This window comes from Tetrao urogallus (genome assembly GCF_951394365.1).
Source record: "Tetrao urogallus genome assembly, chromosome: 6".
NCBI lineage: Eukaryota > Metazoa > Chordata > Aves > Galliformes > Phasianidae > Tetrao > Tetrao urogallus.
The window spans coordinates 16,194,107-16,211,215 of NC_136819.1; the positions used below are offsets into that span (position 1 = coordinate 16,194,107).

General features: G+C 39.5%; 1 protein-coding gene across 1 annotated transcript in view; it reads right to left on the reverse strand.

Annotated features, from left to right (window-relative positions):
- Window positions 1-16,676, reverse strand: part of LRRC56 (leucine rich repeat containing 56) — a gene marked incomplete at both ends in the record, with an annotated part of 52,616 nt that extends 35,940 nt beyond the window's left edge. The window contains 2 exons of the mRNA XM_079537414.1: window positions 5,348-5,512; window positions 16,632-16,676. Of these exons, the coding sequence (XP_079393540.1) occupies window positions 5,348-5,512; window positions 16,632-16,676 (210 nt within the window). The remainder of the gene's footprint in view (window positions 1-5,347; window positions 5,513-16,631) is intronic.
- Between the last annotated feature and the right edge of the window lie 433 nt (window positions 16,677-17,109).

Sequence of the window (17,109 nt, forward strand, 5' to 3'; positions counted from 1 at the left end):
ACAAGCATTCTATAAAAAACTGCAAGTGCAATGCTTTTCTGTTCGTAGAGCTTCCCTATCTGGGAATGCTGGGAAAGTCACCTGGGGATACTGGGAAATCCGGTTTGAGTCCCACCTGCAACTCCCCGTGAATTCCTTAATTGGAAATAGTATCTGTGCAATTAAAGCTGGTGCATACAACTGATTTCTAGCTCCTCGCTGGATTTTTCACATGCTCCAAGAAAAGCAGAGCTGTTGCTGAAAAGCATGTTGCACACAGCTGCCTGAGAAGCGTTTCCAGCTGTGCGCTCATTTTGCTGATGCTGGTTAATTTGGCTAGCACAGGAATTCCTGAGCAGTGAGCTTATTTTCTTCTAATACCACACCTGTATGCAAATATCATTTTCATGTCTATTCATGCGTTCATTGCTTTTCACGGGGATTTTATTTCAGATTCCCAACCCAAGAATCATCTCCCCCTGCACAGGAAAATAACGCTGCTGCAAGGTGACAACTCCTATTTTTTCCAAGAAGAAAATTACAAGAACATTAACAAGGTTTGAAGTACTGGGATCTTCTTGGCTGGTATGAAAACAACAGTGAAGAAACGACTGAAGTTTAAATGGAACTGGATACTTCAGCAAAGATGCCTTTTTCCTCATGCTAAAGCTCCAAGTCACACTAACAGTTCTACATGCACAGATCCCAGTTTTGTCTCACCATCGCTGGCTCAGCTCCTCGCTGACCCATCTTGGGGATTCAAAGTACTGACACTTTTCCTTTCTCAATTGCTAACCAGGATCTGATGCTACAGGCTGCTAAGAGCTCTGTCTCGTACTATCATAAGCTTCAAAGGAAATGTGGGGCTTGGAACTATATGGGAGGTTTGGTGATTTCTCAGAAATAGCCTGTATCATTCCTACAGGAAGAAACACAAGCTCAGGTCCAACTGTCCTGAATTAATATGCACAATATCATAGATACACCAAGTTTTGCTTCAGACTTAAAGATTTACATTTCCCACACACAGATATATAAAATATACCACAGTATGAATTCCTGTTCCTAATCTAATAACTAGGTGCATAGTAAGTGGCTGCATTTCAACATTGTGTCACTAAACACAATTCAAGACTATTAAGTTAGTTAAGCAGCTGTTACTATATGCAAATGAAAATCTGTTTTTAATAAAAGGCATACATATGTGTATGAGTATATGCATATAAATATATTCTTGACATGAAAATTTGAACATAAAACATCAGATGTTTATGTAGCAGGATATATATAAGCTTTCACTGGAGTAAAGGTTTTAATATTAGGATAAGAACATACCAAAGGAAAGCTCTGAAAGTAAATGAAGCTTTGTAACTACTTTCCTATTCACAGTATGCTTACTGCTATCTATCATCTCAAGCAATCCGATCTAATGCAGAAGCTAGCTGTGCTTTCAGTAGAAGATTGAACTAGAAGACCTCCAGAGGTCCCTTTGAACTTCTTTGGTTTTAAATCATTATAAACGGTTACCCAATTCTAGGCAAGGAATCAGAAGACCCAAATTAAATCAGTTATGCCCATCTCCTGACTCCACATATCACAAATTATCAAGATTTTGCACCTGCTCCCTTGATCTCCAGTTTCTTCTCAGATTTATACAATTCACAACCGTGAGGAAAACTTTCTGCCAAGCAAAAGAGGAAGCGATTGAGACATTTCAATGTGAATCCAATCTGTTGTTCCAGGACCCTTCAAGATTTTCTTCTCCCCACGAGAACAAGTGCATACCATATGAAACATACCCTACAACAAAACTAAACACCACTTCCGAACACATGTTCCCAAGTTTAGAAAGCATGATTTCTTGGAGCGGGATCAATAAACAGTGCAATGAGATGAACGTTGCCTTTCTTCTCTGAAGACCACATACAAATCATGGTGATAACAAAAGCTGAGGAACTGATTAGTTTTGAGAACATGACAATGTCTGGAAGATCATTTGTAAAATGAGTTTGTTCTGTGAATTTTATTGCTTGTGCAAGTCAGAAAGAGGTTTTGTTTCCAAAATGCAAGCAGGAGGTAGGGGGGGCTCAATGAGTAAGAACTGGATTAAAGAAAGGTGAGACTCTGAATTTCAGGTCCACTTATTTAAAGGTAAATCTGTGTATTCCCCATTAAAATCTAGTTTTCAGAATAAAGGGAGAATGGGGAAGAATTTGTTTATGTTAACACTCTATAGCATATGACAACACATATGCACAACACAAGCAAAGCCAAAGAACAGAGCTGTAAACATTAAACAGGACATGTAAAAATGAAAAAGCAAAGATTATCTATTGATGCAGATGAAGATTAAAGAGCATAACAGAAAATTGCTATCGATACTAGTGGAAAGAATAAAAAGAACAGCGAATGATACCAGCCCTAGCATCAAACACTTTCAACCTGTAGCTTAGATGAAGAGTAATCAAATGCAAAAGGACAAAGTGTGACATTACAGCAGGAGAGATTCTAGAAAGCAAAGAAAAAAACACTGAAGATGATATTCACCTGAGCAGAATATGGAATCACAAAGGATTTCAAAGTGAACATTACGCTGGAATGAGGTCATAGAAAACCACAAAGCCCATAGAGAACAAGCATAAGATTTAAGCAAGGTGATAGTCTGATGTGAAGAGGAAGGGAATAGCAAGGGAGAGTTTCGGAGTAGTTGTCTGTCTCTTGTGCTATGGAGTTCAATAAGGCAAAAAAAAAAAAAAAAAAAAAAAAAAAAAAAGCAGGGAAAAATAATAAGAAAGAGGAAATCGTTTTTAGGCCAAATTCTCCTCTTTTGCAGGAAAAGAATTGTCAGGCAACTGGAGAAAATGTGATGGAATACGAACATTATATCTTTTTGAGAGTCCTTAGTAATGGAGACTGCTAATGGAGAGTGATGATTTCGTTAGTGAATGGAACTGGATCCCTCCGGAAAAAGGGCAAATGCACGGATTCAGACAAGCTTGCAGGCTGCGATGCAAGGCACCCAATCTTTAAAGGTTCTGTACAGCTAGATCTTCAAGGCTTCCCCACACAAAAACAAACAAACAAACAACAAAAAAAAAATAACACAACAAAAAACTGCAAGGGCAAGGATTAAAACTGAATACATATGTTGGAACAAAGAAAAAATGTATCTTGGAAAAATTCTCCTCAGTAATCTTCATCAGGTGTCAGAAATCTGTACAACACTGCAGAACTGGGGCCTATGTCCTTACCTTTATAGCATAACTTTAATAAGCTTGTATTTTAAAAACCTGGTCGTTCCTTCTTAGAGCCCTTCAGTGAATACAATTAATAACTTCTAAAATATTCACAGCTATTAGAAGACAAGCAAGACGACATCGCAAAGTGTGTTGATTCAAGCAGAAGAACCTTTCAGACCACTTGGTTATCAATGGCATGTGGTTCCTATACAAATAGGCACGTGCTTGTTCTTCAGACTGAAGTGGTTGGACAGTATACCTATTTTTGTGTTTCAAAAAGCAGAAGTAAATCCATGGAAGCAGCAATTTCAGTTTGATCAGTGTAAAGGTCAAAGAATAAATAAATTGGATATGTTATTAAAACAAGCCATAAGCACTGTTAATGTTTCCTTGACAATGTCATATAGTTTTTCCTCTCAACAGGAAGTATCTCAGCTATGCCAACACAAATGTCAGCTTCCAGAGCCAGGAGATAACTGCATCCAGAAAAATTAGTAGGACAGCATGCATCCATTTAAAAGAGTGAATTCCTTACAAATGTTAGCGCACATGATCTAAGAGTGGCAAGAGTCAATGAAGATCAAGAATTCATTTATTATATGAATTATAAAGCTTTTCTTCCATTACTAAGAAAAATCTGGAACTGCTGGAGAATTTAACTTCTGATCTGTATAAAAAAAATAAAATACAACAAAACAATGAAATGCAGTTTCTTGGGATATGGGTAGCATTGCCTTTCTGCCTATAACCGATCATGAACTAAAAGGTTCAGAAAGAGAAAAAAAGCCATACCAACTAAAGAGCTTTCTAGGGGTTTCATTCAGAGTTTATTGAATCAAAGGGCAGCTGTTTTGATTGCTCTAATGGGCTTCATTTCATATCCTAAGATAACAGACTAATCCGTGAGCTTCCCATTGGGCTTATAAAGGGTACAGTATGCCACAAACATATTACTCTGGTCAAACTCCATGTCAGGCTTTAAAAAAAGACTAATAAGTTGTCAGCGGTTGATGGGAACCAAAGGAAAGTAAATGGGGTAGATCACAAGGCCACATATCAAACTTTATTTCCAGAAAGTTTAAAATATACCCTCTACAGAAAGTGTTGTTCTTAGGAGAAGACTTGGGTACCACTGGAAGAGACATTCTGAGAACAAGTAGCTACCTAGGCTCCTGTGCATGGTCAAAACAGTGGTTGGCATATATTGAGAAAATCATGTAAACCTGCAGTCCGATGTGAGCTGGAACATGGCCCCTGCAGAACGTGAATGCACAGGGGATTATGGATGTGGAACACTGCCCTGCTCTCTGGGAGCATCTGAAGCACCGCTTTGCCCCCAGCTGTCTTTCACAGACTCCTACCCAGCTCTGTAACACAGAAAGCTGCACCTTCCTCCTCCTAACTTCTGCTCCTAGTTCTCTTTCCTTCCAGCAGGAATAAGTGAGCTTATTTTCCCAGCTCTTAGCTCCCAAGGGATTTTACTCTTAATTAGTATTGAGCAAATATAGCACAATATACAACCAAGATCTCCTTCGCTGGAGATTTCAGCATGTTACTCTAATTCAAGAAGCTGCATGCCAAAAATCACTTCCCTCTGGTCAAAAAGGGACACGGCTTTCAAAAGTGCTTTGAAAACTCACACTTTGATGAATGGAGGAAGTATTTATAACGCTTGCAGAATATTTTAGTTGGCTTCTTAGGAAGACAGAGGATTTCACTAATTCAGAACAAAAGTTAAGCTTTTTAAGTTATACTTTCAATCCGTAGAAAAGGTTCATGTAAAAAGCTTTTTCTAATGCTAAGATTCAAGGTACTTCAGAAAGCTTTAATGAGATCTCTTTTAAATTATAATTACATTACCCCATGCACTTCACGCTGCTTCAAGAAAGTTGACAATAAAGACAGCAGCATTCACGCTGGCCATATTTTTGATATGAAACAAGGTGAAAGGACAAACATTTGATAAATTTCCGTAAGACAGAATTCATTTTATGCAGAAGCCTAGCTGCCAGATATTCAATGCAACAATCTGCAATCATCACAAGGGCTGCTGGAAGGTTAAGCTAATACTGCACTTTATATGCCAGTTTCCTTCTTCTACTTCATTAAAAAGTTGGATATCAACTCACCAGTTTCCTGGGGGAAAGGTATTCATCCATAAGTAGTTCTCCATCATCTTTAATCAGTGGACTGGGATTTAGGTTACCTTGCCAACTCAAGTCAGTCACCCGAACTGCAGCTGAGGCTGGACGAGAAGATCTGCCAGGATTCCACTTCAGGTCCTTCTTCATATGCTTTGGACAAAAGGATAATAAATAGTCTGATTTTTTCCTCTATGTTTATTATTTTCCCTTTAGCAAAAAATAATTTGACTCCTGGTGCAAGCTAGCAAGTAGCTATAAAGACAGAGGTTTTCCTAACCAGAAAAAATAATAATAAAAAAAAATCAGCGCAATGCATCACGTAACATGCATTCTTCCTTTTCTTCATCTTCTAGAGCTAGTCACAGAATCATAATAGTTGGAAAAGACCTCTAAGATCATCTAGTCCAACTGTCCATTAACCACAAAGACTGCACACTAAACCGCATCCTTAAGTACCACATCTCCATGGTTCCTGAACACCTCCAGGGGCAGTGACTCCACTGCCTCCCCATGGAGTCTACTCCAACACTTCACCACTCTTTCTGAGAAGCCTTTCTAATATCCAGCCTGAACATCTGCCAATTCAACTTGAGGCCATTCCCTCTCATTCTCTTGATGCTACCTGGGAGAAGAGGCCAATCTCAACCTCATCACAACCTCCTGTCAGGTTGTTGCAGAGGGCAATTAGGTCTCCCCCGAGCCTCCTCCAGACAGAACAATACCAGTTCCCTCAGCCACTCCTCATGAGGCTTGATGGAATCAAGTGTAAGACTTGACAGCCCTACCTCTATCACCTTACACTCTAAGCTTTTACAGCTGCACACCAATGGCTTTGTACAAGTTACTCAAGTTACTCAAGAACAGTAAACTCAGGACACTAATCCTCTCCAGTCTTCCCATTACACTCCTTGCCCTTCTCTGGTAGCTGAGAACTTCCCATTCAAACCAACCTGCTTTCTGCCTATATAGAAACTATCCTTATAGAAACTCAACTCACAGCAAAACTCTGCTGGGCTTCAGGGTTGAAGCGTGAGCATCAAAAGACATCGCTATTTTTCTCCAGTCTCTGCCCCAAGGCAGCACGTATAGCAGCTGTATACATTTCCTGTCCTAAATTAAACATACTTGCACTGTTACTGACCACCTACTGGATCATTCAGGCCACATACTGACTGTTAGTTCTGACAGAAGTCTTTGGAAAATTAAAATATAATTTAAACAGATCTGCTTGTGAGTTACGTGAGGAATTAAATCCAGATTTTTAAAGACAAAACGCTTCAGAAGTGTGCATTCTTCAATTTCCAAATCTATTCCTTTTACAGAAATATTAACAACTAACTTTGAAATATAAGAATAAGCACACGCCTACCAATTGCAGACAACAAGCAATCAGTTGTACCCAAATGGTACAAGCATCACTATGATTTATATAGCTATTTACTTCTACTTGGCAGCAATGAAGCATCACAGCTGGAAACGTTGCTGTATCAACAATAGGCTAGACTAGAGAAAAGCCTTCTCACTCGGCCATTGAACACCTGCAGCTTTCTCTGGTTCTCCACTGTGAGGCAATACCCATTCTTAGTGCTGGAAAAGTAATTAAATAATCAAGGTAATCATAACTGGCTGATAAAGCTTCACTGGCAGCTCAGACCTACCTTCACCTTCATACTAATAAATAGTTAAACGTGGAAGTAATTTCAGGCAGGAAAAACAGAAGAAACTGACTGCTCAGCTGGCAATTTCTATTCAAGAAGAGAGGCTGGTGAGAGAGGTTTACATCAAAGGAACTCCTCATCTCCTCTTACTGCTCACATACAGTCAAAAGTCTTCATCTCGGCACAGGCAAGGGAAACATGAAAGACTCAGAGCAGCCAAAGAGAACAGCAGCTTCCCATTAAGAAGAAAATGGATCTCCCAGTACCAGACGTCTTAGCTTTTGGGAAAAAAATACCTAGCCTATTCATTTCTAACACCTGCTTCTTTCTCCAAATAATTCCAGAATTTCTAGGGTCCTTTCCTGTACGTTCCTTGGAGCGGGTCTTTATGATTTAGTCATTATATTGAGTTGTAACAATCATCCAAGGAAATTTAAAAACTTACATGATACAGAGGTCTTCTGGTGCTGACTCTGTTTTTCTGATATTGCTTTTGCTCAAGAACTGACTTGGATTAGAGCATCTGCTAAACAAACACTGGAATACTTGCCAATTATAAAAGATTTGTTTGGGATCATGTGTAATACTGTTGATTCCTTCTAATTGAAGCAAGTACCATTCTTACCCAGAGATAATCCTGCATGTTACTGGAGCCAGGTGGATCAATACTCAGAAATTACTGATGTAACACGTGAGTACAAAATGCACGTAACAGCAAGACTGTGTAGATTAGGGCTGTAAAGAGTTAATACACTTGCATAAAACAAATTATTGTTCTCCTTCCTTCAGTCCATTGCTATTACACTTCAGAATGCTCTCCTATCTCTGAAATGTGTGTTGATACAGCACTCATTTATGGTTTGACAAGCAGATCAATTTGTGGCTGAAGACCTGAAGTAACACTTCCAAATCTATATTTCCTGCTATCGATCCAGTGCTTGTAATTATTGTAACAATGGATTAGTAAGAGAAAAGTATTTTCATCAGAAATTTTCTGGGAAGGAATTGAGTTACTGTCAGCAAACAAAGCAAATCTTTTGAACATGCTTCCATGTTCAATGCTTCCATGTTCGTGTAATGCAAAACTTATCCAGAGAATTTCCTCCTGACTATGGATCAAAATAACATCTGCATTCTTTTTCTATAGCCCTCATTTTGAAGGAGTCCTAATAGTGAGGTGCCAATCTTATATAAAAATCCACAAGCCTCCAAGCCTCTGGCATGGTGTAGGAGCCAGAAGGGGTCTGGCACACCACGTGCCCTCCTGCAGATAGAGTCAGGCTGTACACCATTTTCAGTGCTGCCTGAGATGGTTAAAATACTTCCAGTAAAACCATCTCACCCACTCATTTATAATACTAATAAATAAATGAGAAATCTGTGGCTTTGTCAAACACACTGGCTGAAAAACCAGTGACCCAAAGTAGTGTTGGCCACAGGGAACGGTGCACAGGAGACTGGAAAGATTTCATTGTCATTGAAGAGGTCTGAAAAGTAACCTGAACCTGAAGATTCATTCCACAGAATAGATGGCTGCATTGGATAAACTTTGAATATGTATGCAGAATGGTAATGCAGAACATTCCTGCAAGACCGTGGGACTGAGAAGGATGAAAATTGATAGCACCAAAGAAAAACCTTCAAAGAAATCAGTGGGAAAGCAAAGCAACGCCAACAAGCAGTTGGGAGAGTCAGGGAAAGATTCTATAGTTGAAACAGAACGGATTTTGTCCTGCACATGAACACTGATAATAAAAGACTGAAAGAAATCAGCAGATTAATGTTTTCAGGATTTGCACTGGGGCTCTTGATTTAGCAGTCTCCTCCTTGCAGATAACTAGAAGCAGACAATTAGTGAGTGCAGGAGAAATCAATGACTACAGCAGCGAGATGGAAGATCTCAACTTTCTCTCCCCCAAAGTGAGTGCAATAACACTGACCATTACAGTTTACAGGCGTGTTGTGAAGCTTCATTAAAATCTGTACAACGCTTACTTTCAACATGCTTGGATTAACACTGCAACCAACATTCCCAAGGTCGAAGGAATATTAAGCATATTCAGTTTACCACTTGAAAGCCCCCAACAGTGTTGCAAGTTGTCACTCCTCTGGTGCCTTTGCACATTGCACTGAAGCCATCAGACAAGCCACCCGGCCCTTTTGCAATACCAAGCCAACCGTAAACCAAAAACAAATCAGTCTTTTACCATCTCTCAGAGCTCCCAAGAGTACCTCATAGCCCGCATGATTTCAGGCTGTATACTAGAAACCCAGGACAGTGGGTTTCTACCTGTCTTTTCTCTGCTTTGGCTTCCATAATTCCTCTTTCCCAACTCCTAGCAAGATTCTGTTAGTGATTTTAGGTTCTTCTAGCCCCAAACAAAGGAGGATGACATCTCATACAAAAACAAACCTCTACTCCCTTAGGCCAGCTTCTAAGTCAGTATCCTCTCTTGGTCCTTAGCTATTCGTGACGTCCCAATGCTCCTCTGTACAGTGTGTCATCTCAGGTAGGGTACTGCAATAATATCATCAGCCAAAACCTTCTCAGGAAGAAAAACATTTCAGAACCATTTGCCACTCTTTAATGAGAGGAAACTCATAGTGAAGACTTTGCTTTCAGTTGCCTTGTATTATGCAATTTTTGTTTAATCCAGAACCAGAGATAACAGTGGTGCCCATACTGTTACCACAAAGGATTTGTTGTTTATTAAGGATTTGACAAAGGTCTGGCTTATAACGGCCACTCACGGTTCCCTTTGGTCTCATAAGTATAACTCTGTGCAAGTGCACTACAGATAACCTCTTCTGGAAAATAACTACTTGGGCAGCTGGAATTTGCTATGATGTCATCAGGAAACTACTGTTACAATAATCCACTCCTGATGGCAAAAACAGTTCCTACAACTTTTATGCAATATAAAGCGTCCTGCAACACACCACTCTATTTTAGCAGGTGTGACTTTAATAAGTTGAAAAATAAAACATCTGACCTGATATTAACAGGAGTCTTTCATTTTTACATGGGTGATACTGTATTAATCTTCTGTTTTCATTAAACAGGAGGTGGTAAAATGCACTTCAATGCTGCTATAATAACAGTGGATCACAAAAACACTATAAAGAGCATTTATAAACATTCCACTTGTACAGGCCTTTATAAAAAAACTAAAGCTTTTATGAGAATGCTCTTTCATAATAAAAAAACATAATAAGAAATTCAATGACTTCTATGACATTGAATGACTCAAATGTTTACAGTAGCAGTTTTGTTTAACCCATTGAGAAATTTGAGGCTTTGGGTCACAGAATCACAGAATGACCCGGGTTGGAAGAGACCTCAAGGATCATGAACCTCCAAACTCCCACCACAAGCAGGGTCACCAACCTCCTCATTTAATACTAGACCAGGCTGCCCAGGGCCCCATCCAATCTGGCCTTGGACACCTCCAGGGATGGGGATCCACAACCTCTCAGTGTTCCAGCACCTCACCTCTCTCTGTAAAGAATTTCCCCCCGACATCCAACCTAAATCTTCCCTCCCTCAACTTAAAACCATTTCCCCTTGTCCTGCTGTTATCTACCCTTTCAAAGAGTTGATTCCCCTCCTGTTTGTAGGCTCCCTTTAGGTACTGAAAGGCTGCAGTGAGGTCACCCCGCAGCCTTCTTTTCCCCCAGGCTGAACAAGCCCAGCTCCCTCAGCCTGTCTTCATAGGGGAGGTGCTCCAGCCCCTCGATCATCTTTGTGGCCCTCCTCTGGACCCCCTCCAACAGCTGTCTTTCTTGTACTGGGGGCTCCAGAGCTGGACACAAACTCTCACACACTGCAAATGTATAGATTTTCCTCACTGTTTATCTTCTTTATGGAGTCATAGGTTGTAAGAGTGCCCGGTTATCCCTTGGTACTACATGTAAATTCTGCCCTGGATTTTCTATGACCACGGTGGAGAAGCCTTATGATCTATGCCCCTCTCAGTCCCCAGGGAAAGCTCTTAGGTACTTCCTGATATTCATACTATTCCATACACTGAAAGCCGAGTTCAAACTTTGCTGTTCTCCAGAGATGCTGTGGTCCTACAGAAGAAAGCCCACACTGCAAATCCAGCCTAGGCTTGAGACAACAGGCATTTCGTGTTCTTACGAAATAGAGCAGTAATAAATAAAAAAGGCAATGCATTTAAATGCCACCAATTTCTTTTTATACATCTATAAATTGTATGTATTAAAAGAGCAAGCTAGGTAATACTTTCCCACGCCCTGCCAAGGAGGCTGTAAGGTGATGAGAAATGTTTATCATATATGCTGGAAATACTTCTATATTAAATCACTCTGAAACTAGCTTGACAAACGCTGTTCTGATAGCGGGATAAAAAGCAGATTGCTCCTTATTATACAAGCTGTTCTGTGTCAGAGAAACAATAAACTGAAGTCCGTTCAATTGTTTTTATTTTTAGAGCACTGTGGTGGGAAGGGATCAGTGGCAACTTCTACCAAGCTATAAACATTCATTGATACCTTCTGCAGTGCAAGTGCTATGAACTTCAATGAACATGGATTATCTAAATCCTTGGCTGAAATTGCAAGATGCCACAGAGATAGGCTTTTCCTGAGGCAGGCTTCCTGCTGCAAGAAAATGTCTCAGGAGGCTTCCTTCTGATTTCTGCCCTCACCCTTCACCAGCATGAGCATAAGACAAGAAAAACAGGGAGTAGGATGTAACAATACTGTATGAGCAATGGAAGTTACAGGAACACACAGCTCCAGGGTGCCTGTGACTTTGCTGCCCAACAGTCTCCTATGATACTACCTTAAATGTAACAGATATCTCTGGAGCCAAAGATAGGGGAAAATATATTTCTACGCTGTCCTCACCGTTATAGTCTCAGCTTTGTTAAAATAAAAAGTATTCAACTGTAACATTATTCTTTCCGACTATTCCCAAGGCATAGATATTAATTTGAACTATAGCACCAGCTTAATGAAGTCTTCTGTAAGAAAACACTTAATATTCTTCTCTTTGGATCTTACTTCCAATATTGTCTTTACTTCAGAAGACAGAATATGTAGGTAAGTACATCCTCACTGGATGAATTAAGATTTGATCTCACGTTTAATACTCCATTGGTTGTCCTAATATCTACTGCATATCCTGTAATCTTTAAAGGACAATTTAAAGAACCCAAGCAATTATTTTTTCTAAAATGCCAGCCAGGTCATTTACCTTTCTAGCACTGAAAAGGACCAGTATTCTCATTACAAGTAAGTATTCAACAGTTCTTTAAAATGCAGATAGTAGACATGTTATATAGCTATGATGCTCTGAGGACATAAAACCAGCAAGGTTTTGTAAAGACAGTAGTATTTTAAGATCAGTGCATGCAGTTGAGAATCCTAACAAGATAAACTCTCTTCATGTCACAGGCACCCATTCATGTGCTTACATGCTCTGCAAGCTCAGAAAGGAAAATCTAACTCAGCACCATAGTCTTAAGGCTCTAATCCTGAAAAGACTTATTTGCATAAATAACTTTCCATATAGTGAACAGGAGGATTACACGAGTACAAAGCTCATCACTTGGCTAATCCAAGATAGAATCAAAGAATCACTGTGGTTAGAAAAGACCAAGATCCTCTAGTCCAACCATCAACCCATCCCACCATGCTTGCTAAGCATGTCCCTCAGAGCCACATCTGCCTTTTTCGTGAACAGCTTTCTTCGAACAGTAGAAGCATCTACTGACATCATTTAAAATATCCATATAGGCATTTTGAAGAGGACCCCAAAACAAGTATTTCCTCTTCATGACATCTCTGCAAGATATGGTCTACAACGGTGCTAAAGCTTTCTGCTCTTCATCAGCCACATCTCATTTAATAAGTGTTCAGTTCACACCAAGGCCTGTAGGTAAGGGCTCATATCAAAGTACCAGTTGTCCAAGTTGTTTCTTCTTTAGTTCCTGATTTGACTAAGATAACTTAAAAATACAAATCCCAGCATACTCTGTCTGAGCTGGGCTGAAGAAAGGCAGCCAGCCAATTCTCAGAGCCTTAGAGCAGCACTGCACATCCTTCAGCCAGTCTGTATTCAAGTCTGAGTACATTGGAACAAAGATGACCTTCAGGAAGCACTCCTCTTAAGATGTTTATTTACCTGAGGCCAACACTGACTCTGCGTAGCCTGCACCATATATTCAGAAAGTCAGAAGCAGGATGAAACCCTATTTTCAGGGAAGGAATAAAAAAGAATAAACAAAATCTGAGCGTCTCATAAAAAAAAATTCATCACCCAAGGAACAATCTCACTGGGTCAGTGCCAGTGGGTGAGGTCTTCAGACATATTCTTTTACTACTGTAAAGTTTTACCTTCTTAATAAAGTTTTTGTCAGCAATTGAATAAACATTTCTCAAATGATTTGTCTCAATCCTGCCATATTCTGCTGGAAGTCAAGTTGCACAAAGAGTCTGAAATCAGCTCTCAGCAGCTGCAAAAGATTAAAGCATCAATTTTTATGCCCTGTATAGACATAAAATTTCACTGAATTAAAAAAATCATATCCAAGGTGGTGTCAGTTGCTGCAAAGACAGGGGACACTATTAAACAGAAGAACCCCATCATTGCTTAGTTTTTGCTATAGGAGCTGCCCTAATTATCCTTTCCTGTTACACGCATGCAACAAAAACAAAAAAAAAAAAAACCACCAACAACCAACCAATCTTCTCACCTTACATAAATACAGCTCTTAAACTAGCCTTGCTGCCTTTGTCTGGGCCTTAAAGCAAGAGACAGTCACACCAGTCGATCCTCTCCCACTGTTTTTTCGCTAACGCATTCTCCATTTTCCCCTGTATATCCAAAGGCCTTGCAGGCTTTCTCCATTTGTTAGAATAAAAACACCACAGTGCTGCTGTTTTCTGTGACAGAGGTCTCAGAGATGCATCCACTAGTGTCTGCCTGCACAGATTAACGCAGCACCAAGGACCAAGCTTACAACATTGCTGCTCATTCTCAGACTGTTCCAACTCACAGACTCAGAGCTAAAGCTGCAGAAAAGAAATGCTTGGCGTTTTTTATTTAAGCACATTTTTAGCATCCACCATTCAGAAGCGCTCCTAAATTCCATCCAAGAAATGGACTACTGCTGCACTACATTTATGAGCCTTTTGAAATCCGAACTTCTCCGCAGAATGAAAATGCATCACATAAAGCATTTCTGCATTTCAAAGTGCTCTGTTGTCCCCAAACAATTTTCAGTCCATTCTATTAGATAATTAAGCCATTTAAACCAAGAGATTTCATGACCCGCAAAGCCATTTGAAAAGTCATTTTCAGTGCTGGGATGTTCCTAACTTCCAGAGTGGTGCTCACATGGGATATATAAATAAAAATAGACTAGTTCTGGTTTAACTCACAGGAAAATACCAAACAGTGCACAGGAGCTTATTTAATAACAGACACCCCCAAGATTTTAGCAAGGCCTGACAACTTACAGTGAAAAGAACTTTATGAAATCACTTAACACAACCTGTTTGTTAGTGTAGTAACTGTCATGCTGGGTCAAGGCAGAGGGCCAGCTCGCTACTGCAGACAAAAACAGATGCTTTAAAAACAGGATCAGACACAGAATAGTTCAAAGCAATCCTTCCTCTGACACGTTGTCCTCATTTCGGGACATCTGCTACTTAGTTACATCCTGAGAAAAAGGTGTGTTGTATTTGACAACCATGGTTGATAAATAAGGAATCAATTATTTGTCACATCTTAAGACAAGCAGTGATACTACCCAACAGAAAAGGATTATCAGGAAGCAGTTTTTAAAAAGGAGATGTACTTTTGCAAGGTATTGGGTTAAACTGTACAATGCACTGCCATAGGTTGCTGTGAAGGCTAAAACTATAAATGAGGTGAAAATGGTTAGACACAATTATAGATGATCCATCCATCCACAGCATTCATTAATTTAAACTTTTTTTTTTTTTTTCCCCATCATCTCCTTTCCATCTCTTTTTCTAGAGAAAGAATCTCATTTGATTTTGTCTCTTTCCCATGAAATGGAACAAAGATGAGAAATGGAAACAATTTCAGTTCTGACATTTACTTTTCCAGGACGGTCAGAACTGCACATAAGATTCAAGATAGGGGCACAGAGAAAGTAAGTGAATTTATACTGTTTTCAATTTTTATTTATTTATTTTTTAAAGAGTTTTAACATTTTCTGACCAGCTATGAGATGATATTTTTCAGAGAACTGCCACAGCAGCTTGTCTTTCTCAGGAAGAAATAATTCATTTAAAGCCTTTCATTCTATATACTCCCCCCTCCCCCTCCATATTCATTGCTTTGAATTTGGATGGATTCTCTACTAAAATAAAACAAAACCACACCCAAACATTACTTATGCTAGTCACATAAAAAAAGAGAAATCAAAGTCATGTTAGAACTCAATGCTAAGAAAATTAAATGAAAACTCACGATGCAAAAACTGTAGGATAAACAGCATTACATTTCAAATATTTCAGCATGTGAGGTACTGCAACGAAACAAAAAGGCTCTTGGAATTTATTTGTATTGTTTAAATCAGATAATGCTGCTTTGAATGGCCAGCATCAACCATCTTTTACTTCAAATACAGATAAATTAGCCTTCATTACATCCATCATGGCAAATTTGACATTCTGGTTTGTACTACAGCAAGTACTTGTGGCCCAACTGATACAAAGTGGGTTGTGCTGACAGCTTAGGAATCTACAGAAGGGATACAAACACCATTACAGTGGCAAATTAAAGTTACACATTCATTTCTGTGAGAAGCTGATGAGTTTTCCAACTTAAAAATAACTTATTCATAATTCATCCCAAGTAAATGTTACACTATTCACGTTGGTAACGAACCTGGCAATTCCAAATGCGTGATACATTAAATAATGATAGCATTTAGCAGAATTAAATTTTGTACTACTTCAAACTTGGGAAGTAAGCACATTACCATGACCCTGAGGATCTTCAGTTAAATAAGCATGCACAGACACTAATAATAAGATTAAATCAGTTTAGTTTGATGTTAACTCATATTTGGTCTCATACCACATCTGAATCCTGTTTTCACATAGAAACAGGTCCCTAGAGCTGAGGTAAAGCAAGCTGCTGACATCACAGGCCACAGACAAAGCCCGATGTTCTCTCTCCCACTGACAGTAGTATACGACTGAACTAAGAAACTACCACAGATGGATGTATCCATTTATCAAATCTCCTGAGATAAGAGCTCCAAGAACACAGTAGGACAGAACAGACACAAGTTCCCACTTTTAGCCAGCTGAGAAGCCTGGGGCACCCATGGCTCTTGCACCACTTCGCACAAGTAATGGCATACATTGCCCAAAGTTCCAACTCCCTGCCCACGTTCTCAGTATTAAAGCCAAGAGAGAGAACATATAGGCCAGAAAAAGCATAGTAAAAAACCAATTAATGACAGCAACTCTGAGCTCTGACATGTCTGAATGCCACATTTTTTTAACTCAAGTTCTTTATGCAAATTCTTTAAATTGGACCAAACCACATCAAATAGAAATCTGAGACATTTTAGTCACTTGTGCCTTTTCAATTAGTTCACCTTTTCTTCCAGCGATGCTGCTGTTCTGCCCCTTCTTCTTTCCATCCTTCTGCTATATTTTCATTTATTAGTCATTCATCTCCATTTATCTTCAATGCTGCATTTGCCCACAGTGCAATTCCTTGTTTGATTCCTCCATAACCTGCTTAAAAAAACAAAACAAAACAAAAAACAAGAAAAAAAACAAACAGTAAGAACAAAGCCTTCAAATGAAACCTCCACAGGCTCTGAGCATTCCACAATAACAAAGTACTACTTCATCAGCTGTAACAACACACGTTCATGATCAGTAGGTCTTGAAGATGTAACAGTACATGCAGAATCACAGAACTGTTACTGTTGGAAAAGATTCTATGCTTGCCAAGTCCAACCCCACTGTAACCCTCAGTGCCACATCCGCCCTTTCCTTGTACACCTCCAGGGATGGTGACTGCACCATCTCCCTGGGCAGCCTGTGCTGCTGCATCACCACTCTTTT